This window comes from Melopsittacus undulatus, chromosome 1 (genome assembly GCF_012275295.1).
Source record: "Melopsittacus undulatus isolate bMelUnd1 chromosome 1, bMelUnd1.mat.Z, whole genome shotgun sequence".
In the NCBI taxonomy this organism is placed as follows: Eukaryota; Metazoa; Chordata; class Aves; order Psittaciformes; family Psittaculidae; genus Melopsittacus; species Melopsittacus undulatus.
This window is the reverse complement of record NC_047527.1, coordinates 47,002,694-47,013,222: the sequence shown is the minus strand read 5'-3', so window position 1 is coordinate 47,013,222 and position 10,529 is coordinate 47,002,694. Positions and strand designations below refer to the sequence as shown.

Sequence of the window (10,529 nt, the reverse complement as noted above, 5' to 3'; positions counted from 1 at the left end):
GCGGCGTGGGCCCGCCCTTTGCCCGTCCTCCCACCGCCCTCCCACCGCCCTCTCCCGCCCGCCTTCCCTCCCTCCCGCCGCCGGCAGGGGAGGCCGGGCCGGCCGGGCCCACGTGCGCGGCGCCCGGAGCCGGCAGCGCGCGGTCACCATGTGTTCCCCCGAGCGAGCCGGCGGCCGGGGCAGCGCCTGAGCCTTCTCTGCCCGCGATGCTGCGGGGCTACGCGGCGCGGCCGTCCCCCGTCCCGTCGCCTCCTCCTCCTCCATGAGCACCTCGGCGGCGGCCCCCGTCAGGCTGATGCCCGGCGGGCACCCGGAGCAGGCGGCCGCTGCCGCGCCGCCCGCCGCGCTCCCCGGCACCCCTGCCGCCGACAGCCTCGCCGCCAAGGTACCCGGCGGCCCGGCGCCCTCCGCCGCCCCTCAGCCGCCGCGGCAGGCGGCTGGCACCGGCGGCGCCCCGGCCGTGCGTGTGGTCGCCACCGGGGGCCCACGGCCAGTGGCACCCAAGGGTTCGCCCGCGGCCACTCTCCAGTTACCGGCCAACTTCCAGCTGTCCCCAGGTGAGTGAGCCCGTGTCGTGACTGAGCGGGCATGGGAGCGGGTCGGCAGCATTGGAGGGGCAGCCATCCTGCCCTTGGTGCTGGGGACGAGCTGGAGCGGACGGACGGGCTGACGAGGCAGTCTCCGCGGCGGGAGGGAGTTTTCCGGGGCTGCCCCGAAAGTTTGGTGCGAGTCGCTGTTGTGGGAATTGAGGTGTTCGCCTGGCCTTCAGGGCACAGGAGGCGGGAATGGGTGAAGCACTTGGGGATGCTTGTAGCGTATGTGGAGGGATGGATCTGGAAGTCTCTGGATTAAGGCAACTTTTTTCCTTTGCTGTATAGCACGAGGAGCAAGAGGACTAAGCAAAAAAACAGTGGCCAAGTTGCCTTAATTTGTGACTTGGAAAAGATTAAATCGAGGCTTTCGTGGAACTCGGGTGAACGAGTAACGCGGAGAAGTGGGAGCGTGTGTTAGAGACTGCAAAGTAACTCCTGCTCCCACTGTGCATCACACGGCTCTTGGTCCCCCTTTAAGCAAGCTGTCCTGTTAGAGTCTTTCTCACTATTGCAGTCAGGCCGATGTGAAGTGTTACTGAAGCAGCAGCAAAGAAAATACTAATGTAGGAATTGTGTAGTGCTAATAAAGATGGCTTGATACTCGGGATAGCAGCAAAGGGCTAGCCAGGGCTCCTACCTGCACTGCCACACAAGAGGAAGAAGGTACTGTCTATTCTAAACTTCCCTGTCAGGCTATATTTAAATGTTGTGGGGTGGTTTTCTGTTTGTTTGTTTGTTTTTTGTTACAAAAACCCCCTAAAAGTGAATTTTATTCCACTAGTCTTGTTCTCACTATATTGAGACCCAAGATGTAATGTAATCACTTGATTACCATTTGTTGCTGTACTTATTTCGTGCCAGGATGGTTCCTTTGTTGGAGCAATCTGTTGCAATTACTTTCAGGTAGGATGTTGCCTGAAAGGATGACTGATTTTACATTTCATTCCTGTGCTGCTGGTGCATATTTGCATTTTTGTTTTCGTTTTTTCTTTAATTCTTTCTGTTCTCCCCCCTCCCTTCCCATCTTTATCAAAGACCTGCAGCTCTCAAGGAAATATATAATGCTAATGTAATTAGAAAAATAAATGTTTTTAATCAGTAAGTTTCACTGTAGATTTCCCAGCACTCACATGATGATGCTATAATATCTGAGTAGTCGGCAGTCAAGGATGAGGCTAAATCCTTGCCAACTTTCCTCTGAAATGAATTGTGATGGAAATATATTAATTCTTTTGTAGTAGGTCTCCACAGATGTTCATAATTTCTATCTAATACTTCATTTTCTGGAATGTATCAGCATTGAGTTAAACATCATTCCATGGGGGTGAATGCTAATGCAAGTTGCTTATAGTTTGGGAACTACAAATTAGCAAAACTTTTGCTTTCTGTAGTAGCTTGGGGCCGATTGCTTCAAGGAATGCTGCTGCCTGTCATCTGACTTGTATCGTGGCAGTAGGCAGGTGTAACAAAAGTAGCGTTACCCCTTGGTTGCATCAGCTTATTTTCCTTTCTCCTGGGACAAGAAGCACAATGAGCAGACTTTGTATTGGAAGTTCAGAGGTGCCGATAGTGTGCAGCATTGTCAATGTAGCTGTACGGAGCTTGCTGCTCCAGAAGGAGCACGGAAGTTGTCAAATCTCAAATGGAGCAGTGTTTCAGGGAAGCCTGACTAAATAATTGTCCTAACGACAATGTAAAAGTGCATTCTGGCTAGAGCAAGCATTAGGATTCCACCTCTGTCTTCTATGTGGATTCAATATGTAATGAATAATCAAGTCATTCAGAAATTTAAATGCAGGATGAATAGCATTAAATCTACAAGTGTTAGTCTCCTAAAAAAGGAAGCGGAATAAAGCAACAAACTTTTAGGGTTGGAAAGTTTTTGTTTCAAATAAACTGCAAAATTTCTAGACAAGCAGCATAACATAGAAAAGGGGTAATGCACTTGGCTTTAAAATCATGGCATTGAACCTGGGGCACCTGTTAAGAAAAATGCATATGGAAAGCATCCTCCCCCTGAGTTTCAAAGGGAGATACTTGAACTAGCTTGTTTGGAGGAAGGCTGGATAGCACTGCCCTTACTGGTCATCCTGAAGTAGTCATGAACGATTTGTGGCCTGGAGCTTGCATTGCCCCTGTGCTTCTACAGGACTGCAGTCTGGGAAGGGAGAAAGGCATCAAGGGGACTGTGTTTGTCAGCCCAGCTTGGAGGGCAGTGAGTCATGGATTTAGACTGTTCTTTCTCTTCCATCTCTACCTCCCCCTCTCTCTTGTCCAGAATAAAGCCAGGAGGGAGGAGAGGGAAGGACAGATGACCAGGTATAACTTTTCGCTTCTCTGAGCACAGATTGTCCCTTTGTCCAGGACCACTTTACCCAGTTACACAGGAAAGATCATTGAGCTTCACAAGTTCTGCAGGTCTTGCAGGACCCAGGCTTGCTCATGAGTAACAGTTTTTTTTTCACTGTCCTGGGTTCAGCTTTAAGTTATTTTTTTCTCCTTCCTAGTAGCAGGTGCAGTGCTGTGTAGAGGAGACACTGCCTTTGAACATCAAACCCATCACCTTCCAATGTTTTCCTCTACAGAGTGCCAGTTTTCAGCTGAGTAGCCAAATGCTTGGACCAGTGCATCCTCCTTCACGCCCAGGGTATCTCCTGTACCAGCAGTCAGGAGGTGTTAAGTCCAGCCCTGGCTCATGTCTGGCCACCACCAGGGGTTTGAGCACTCAGCAGAACTCCAGCAGGGGACCTTATATATAGGGAAAAATTGTGCTTTGAAGGTTTGGTTGTGGTATTTTCACCTGGCATGCTGTCAGCTCATAGACTGAATGGTTGGGCTGTTATCTTCCTAAATGCAAGGAATTTGTATCATCTACAGAAGGAGCACTTTGTCAGTTGCCCTTTCTGTTGACAAGAACACGACAGTAGCATTTCAGAGGGCTTGTAGCAGTATGTGGTGCTGGCAGTGAGCAGAGTAGCATGAGTGAATGCAGTACTGCCTCAGTCCTGAGTTCTGCTGTTTGTGTGGTCTGTGCTGATGCTTGCAAAACTGCAAATGTCTTGTGTCATGGGCCATCTGCTTAACAAATTGGGTCCTTGGTTAACTTGAGCTTACTGTTGGGAGCAAAAATGGTTTGTCTGTGCTGTAAACAGGAAGAAATAGTTAAAGGCTTGGGAAGGGGAAGGAGTGACAACTTTTCTATGGGCCATGACAAATGCCTTTAATCTCACCTTGGGGTCTTTGGGCCCTGCACCACTTTGGAGGCATGGATGGTAGAGCAAGAGCATAAAAGTAACAGAATGTTGTTGTTCCTTGATTTCTCCTTTACTTTTCTTGACTTATTTTTTGTCACTTCTGTCTCTGTTCTTGTAGCTTTCATTCTGTCCCTGGCCCTGAAATGTCCAGGCAGGCATTCAGAGGACAATTAGCAGATCTATCTGATTCTCTTGTGGAGGGATAAAGGAACAAAGGACTCGACTGGATGCTAGGGATCCACCATTGTTTACCTTAGGATCTGCTTACAGCAGGAAGCTCTTCAAAAATCATACCTGATCCCACTGCTGCTGCTGTCAGGGCTATGACAGCAGCTGCCAGCTTTCTTCACTGTAGCATCAGCTGCCTCTGGTGTGTTTATTTCTGTTTTATGCTTTCTGTTATTGCTAACCCCAATGGGCCTGAGCAGGTGTGTGGTCAACAAAGAGAAGTTGCCCTGTGTCTGCCTTCATTTGCACTAGTAAGCTGGTGCAGGACATGGCTGCTGTATAGTTTCCTTTACACCTGACTTGGAGGGGGATGGCAGCAGGTACAGGTCCTTGGTTTCTGTGTGCAGTTCTGTTGTCTTTGTTGATGTTTTGCGTTGTCCCTGGCAGGTTTTCCACTGCCTACAGCTTATCAAGGCTGATAATGGGTAACTGCTCAGGAAGCAGAACTGCTCATGGCAGAAGGCCAGGGCTGCATGGCAGGGGGCGGGTGGTTGGCATGTGGACACCTGCAGGTGGGAGGGAGAGCACTGATGTGGGTATCCCAAAACTGCTGGGGGGGGGGTACAGAGCCTGATCTCATGAGGTTTCTCTTAATTGGATATAGAAAGGTTGGTGAACATCTGGATGCTGCTGCCTTCTGCTCTTGAAGTTGGCCTAGTACCTCTCAAGTGCATACTCATCCTCCTCTTCATGTTGTAGTTATGTCAGTTGTAAAACCACACAAGGAATTAATTATTTTCATATTCCCACTTTGGAATAGGAGAAAGGGCTGATTTTAAGATACAAATTAAGTAGTAATATGTTTGAGTAAGTAGGAGGAGGCTATCTAAAGATTTCTTGTTTCAACATGACAGAAAAACCCCTAGAAAATCCTTCAAAGTCTGCAGTTTCTGGATGTTGATAATATCATGAAGTCTGAACATAATACTTGTTCTGTAGGATGACCAGTAGGAGCTAAATAATACATGGTTGCAATCTTTTACATCCCAGTAGCATCCTCTGTTTAGCAGGTTTATACAGATAGATTCTTTGCAAACTTTTCACATTAGGCAATACCAGTCAACTTTATTTACTTATTTCTGAGGAGGGGTCAGCAAAGCTTTGTCAGGCTTGAGGAACTAAGTCAAACTTAAAAAATAGTGAGTAAATGTCTTCTGCTGTAAGAAAGCAGAGATTTCAGCTGCCCTGTAGGGCTTGATTTTGCTTTCAGGACTGAATGTGTCTAGCAAAACAATGCCTTCATATCATTAAATGCACAGCCCTGTGGGAATTAAGATTTAAATCTTGGCAGAAGGTATAAAGCTAGCTTCAGGATTTACGATTTTCACAAACCCCAGATGCATTCTGAATAGTGAAGCGCTGAAATATGATGCTTAGCAAAATTAATGTTAAATCCTGTTCAGATTTTACAATCAATTGGAGTGTATTGCAAAAAATTACAGCTACAGATTGGTGAATAGTAAACTTTTTTAATCCTTAGAAGGGAGAGAATGCGAGCCTGACTTCTGTGGCTTTTGCCCCTCAGCTTGTAGAAGTAAAAATGGCATCATCTACATGCAAGTGACAGCTGGAAGAAGCGCTAATTGTATTTCAGCATTCTTTTCCCAGAGATGCTGATAAAGTAGGTAAGCTCATGAGTTGTCATGTTGAGTAGTTTGCAATGCCAGATACTTTTTTAAGTCGTCTTAGAGAACCAAGTATTTGTCATGCCATGTGGTACAAGTCTGCTGTGCTTTGTGGGTAGGATTGGATGCTACAGTTGGATATGTGAGTGTTGCTGAAAGTTGCAAAGCTTCTGATGGCTATCAAAGATGAGTAATTAGTACTGCCTGAACCACTTAAACAAAAACCCGAAGGCAAATACTTACTTTCTTAATTCTTTTTGCTTGAAGCTAACTTCTATAAAAGCCAACTTCTCTGAAAACCGTGATAACTTCAGAAGAAATATATATATAATTCCAAAGTGGAAGAGATCACAGTAGATGTTTCTAAGTGCTTTGTCAGGATTAAGGCATGTTCTGCCATCTGGGTCACCTTTTGAACAAAGTCCACTAACTGATCTTTTCCACCAGTGTCTTGATAGTCTCTGATCACAACTGAAGCAAGGCAAATATGGCAGCAGGTGGAATATCCTTGATGCTGATGAGAAAATCTAGGGTCTGTTAAGGCTGGAGAACTCGTGAATCTCAGTCATCTTACTGGGGTGATTTGGTGAACTAAAAACAGTCAGATGTAATGATGGCACTTGGTTTTCATAGCTTGTGTTTGCAGACCTCTTCTAGTGCATGCTTCCAGTTTGGTGGAGGCAGAGGAGATTGCTTTGTTAGTACTGGCGGCTCCAAGAAGTTTACTGGGAAATCAAAGTTCCTTGTGCCAGGTCCAGCTGACTGCTTGGTGGTGTCTTACTTGGTGGTCTGCCTGGGGCAGCTGATGGCATGTGCTGGAGGGGGTAAGTCCATTCAGACCACCTTCATGTATGTAGCTTACATACTAGCCACTTGATAAATATCACACTATTTTGATGATAGTTTCCACAGTATCTGTGTAGGCAGAAGCTAATTCTTCCATGAAGGTTTTGCTGTCTTCTGTAAGAATTTTTGTTTTCTCCATCCCACTTAGAGCTGGGTGATAATCGGTGTTAAAATTCAGTGTTAAACCCTTGTTTGGCCTCTCTGAAATAAGTGAAAACCCATCCAACAGTGAGGTGTGTATGTATTTCTAAAGGAAATTAAGTGAAATTCAACCTTCTGCTAGTCCTCATGCGAACACCAAAGAAACAAGTGTTCCATTGCAAAACTAATCTCTACTGAGTCTCTTATTTAAAGGAGACAGAGATTTAAAGGGGACTGATGTAGTCTTTTATCAGAACTGTAACAAGGCAGCTGTTACGTTTTTAGCATCTGTTGGTTTAAAATCAAGTCTTATGCTACAACACTGTGTAAATTTCAGTTTTCTCTGTAGCAGCGCAATAGTTCACAGTTTTCTAGAAATGGGAAGTTCAGGGTGTTAGCATACCTTCTGGTCCTTATGGAGCTGTGCACTGAATATATATATGGCTGCAATGTGCCCAGCATCTGACTTGCTGTTTAAAGAATTTGACTCCAGAGAATACTAGGAGTACACAGCAAACTAGAAGAGGTTGTGGTGTATAGATTCAGTGCCTTTTCCAGTGCTCTAAGAATTGCCTTGAAAGTAAGGAAGTGTCACTTTGACTCTTTTGAGGGACTATTTCACTTCCATCAGCTCTGCAAATATTTGAAGATCCTTCATGAGGTAACTTGGGTCCCAGGAAACTTTAAAGTCAGAGCATCTTATCTGTAGACAATCCTGGAATTGTCTGATTACTGGGTAGGAAAGCAACCAAGCCTCAAGTAGCGAAGTTGTAAACCACAAAGATAAGGTGGGGAAACCCTGATGGGAAACTATCCCAGATGCTGAAAGACATGGCCCAAGGACAAGAGCTAGATGTTTTCACAGTATCAAGTGAGACTCTGCGTTGTGGGATGCATTATTGGCCAGGAATCCTGTGTGCCTACACACAATAAAACCAAAACCTCTTGGGATTCGAGTGTGATAAATGTATTTTGAGTTAGAATAGAAACAGTAGTGCCATCTTGGAACTATGCCTAGAAAATATCTATGACCTGTCAGTTACTTACAGCCCCTTCAAGAATCAATGCAATGTCCAGATTTTCTTTAGATGGTTTGTATGAACATCTGTTGTTTGCTATAAATAAAAGGTATACTACCTTGCAACTGGGACAGTTATATTTTTGCACAAGAGTCCTACTGTAACTTTAAAATTGTGTGGATATAAGTATATTCTCAAGTAATAAAGCTCAACTGTGTGTGCAGTCAAGGAGAGCTGAAACATGGGCCTATACTCTATGAAAAGGCATCAGCACTGTGGGGGCCCAATTGCTAGTCTGTTAAATAGATACTCATCTGGGCACCAAAATGCATTGGTGAACAGCTAGCCTCTAACAGCTTGGATAAGGCTTAGTGATGAAGCAGTGTGTGAAACTTTACTTCAGACTTTTGCATTTTTAGCACTTAGTGTCTATTTTCTGGAGGAAGGGAGGGAGAGGGGACATTGTTTATGCTCTTCAGAAAGATGCATGGTGCCCATTATTCCAGACCATGTGAAACAATAGGTTATCAGACTGTGCTCCATCCTGCCTAGAAGAGATACCATCATCCCTTTCCTGGCTTCCTGTATTTGACAAGGCTGTATCTGTACTGGACGTCTCAGAAGCTGATGCCCAGAACCTTGCTAGAGAAAGGTTGGAGTTCCTGGAGACTTCCCTGGGGCTGTGTTCCCCTCGAGCTCTTAGTGTGACAGAGCTGTGAATGCCTGGTGGTGGTTTGAAATGCTGCTCACAGCAACCCGGGCAATCTGGGAGACATTAATGCTAGTGAAACAGTTCTGTCAACTGGATAGTGATGTCTGTGGTTAGGGCTAGTCCCTGGCTAGTGCAACCTTAAAAGTTTAAGTCAGAGTCTGCAGGAATCTGCAATGTAGTGTTTATGCAGTTGGGAAAGATTGAATCAACTTCTTTAATAAACTTGCGGGTATAACATTGTGTTGCATTTTACTTAGGTTGTCTATGTTCTGTTATGGCATGAAAACATACTGAGATTATGCCTTTTGAACTTTTCTCCTGTCCTGGAAATTAGTGAACTACATATCTTGGCCAAAACAAGGTGTCTTTCACTGGAACTCAGAATTGGGCCATCTCATTTGTGAGACTACAATATCTATGCACTAGATAGTCAAAGACCTGTTAATACAGAAACTTCCCTGGAACAGAGGAAAAGAGCACAGAGAGTGATATCTGAGATATGTCAATATTTCATCTGAAAAACGTACAGCCCCAACATGTTAGAGGGATTATGCAAGTAATGTAAAAATTAAGTCACTTCAGTGTCAAACTTGCCTATTGTGTCTTTCATAGTATTTCATTAACACTTTCTGCCTCTTTAGCAGTCAGTCTGCAACAAAACATCACCTTGATATGATCGCTACCTAAACACTCTGGGTCTCTAATAGTGTCCAGTCTGGGTCTGTCTTACTCAGGCCTGTAATGTGTTTTTGTAACTTTGAGTGATGTGTTCTGTGGGGCTCAATAAATGGGCTTAAAGAAGGAAAAATGCATTTTTTTTTTAAGAATACCTTTAGTTGGGCTAAGAAACTTAAAACCAGTATTCCTTTGTATTTGCCATTCAGTTTCCTGCTGAAACATCCCCTTTAAAGCTTGGTCTTGCTTTGTAACTGCCTTAAAAGCTATTCCTTTATTTTCAGTAGTTTATTGAAAGAATGATATTTGTTCAGGAACAGAGAGCACTGAAACATTACTGTTGTAAAATATTTTTTGCTGCTCACTCACAGTTTTGGGACTTGAAAGTCTCATTTAGCCCTGTATTTCTAATTGATGTTAAAGTCAACGTTTCTGATATTGGCTACAAACCTGATGCAGGCACCCCTTGTTTTGAAATAAGCTAAATTTTATCCTTGCTTGAAAGCAGCTGTTATAACTTGTGTTCTCTTAAACGGGTTGTATCTAATGCAGTTAGTTCTTGCTTGTACTTTATTTTAGGAGCAAGAGGCTTATTTTTGTTTCCTCGTGTTTCTCCCCAGCTGGCTGTTCTGAAGGGCTGTTGTGTTGAGCAGTTTTGTTGGAAACCATGTAACTGAAGTCATGGCTTAACTGGACAACTTCAGCTTCATGTGTAACAAACAGCATGTGGTGTATCTCCACTGGAGCACACCTCCTGGCTGGCTCATCTCAGGAGATTCCTTCTGGATATTCCCCTTCAGAAACAGCCTCAGGCTTGTCTTATGTGGTGAAAGTTGTCCTTATGTGGGATGCTTTTAGCATACATTGGTGTTCAGTGCTCATAGATGAAACCCTGAGGTTTGGTTGGCAGCACAGCTTACATTAACAATAGTGTGGTTTCCTTGACACCATTCCCTGAACTACAGTGAAGCCCGTGCAGGTGGCCTTATGTTCAGTAGCATAAACAGATCTCTGCCATGATCCCACAGCACCTTGCTCCTGTCTCTGGTGAATTTTTGGTTCTCTGTCTGTAGTTACAATGAAGAGGTATCTGGAAGCTGCTCTTCCTTATAACCTCTGTTACTTGATTCCAGGTGAAATGTTAAACACAGCTACAGCTTAGAAAATTTGAAGTGTATTCTAACCAAGTTCTGAAGAAGATGGTTTTCCTCATTGGTGGTACTGGGACAACAAAAATTCATAGTGGTGGTACTGGGACAACAAAAATTCATAGTGGAGGTATCTTGGGTTTGAACAGCAAATAGAATTTTAATAAAAGGCCTCTGGTTTTCCTTGGCACACACTATTGGCATGCCTAGGAAGAGGCTATTCTAGGTTGTAGTTGCCTGAGCTTTGCAGGAGTGATGCTGGCCACGCTTTCTGGAGGCATGGTTCCT

General features: G+C 44.6%; 1 protein-coding gene across 1 annotated transcript in view; it reads left to right on the top strand.

The window, feature by feature from the left end:
- Window positions 1-262: 262 nt before the first annotated feature.
- The window catches only part of TAF4B (TATA-box binding protein associated factor 4b), a 71,957-nt gene continuing 61,690 nt past the window's right edge, over window positions 263-10,529 (top strand). Inside the window, exon 1 of the mRNA XM_034060240.1 lies at window positions 263-557. Coding sequence (XP_033916131.1) covers window positions 263-557 — 295 coding nt within the window. The remainder of the gene's footprint in view (window positions 558-10,529) is intronic.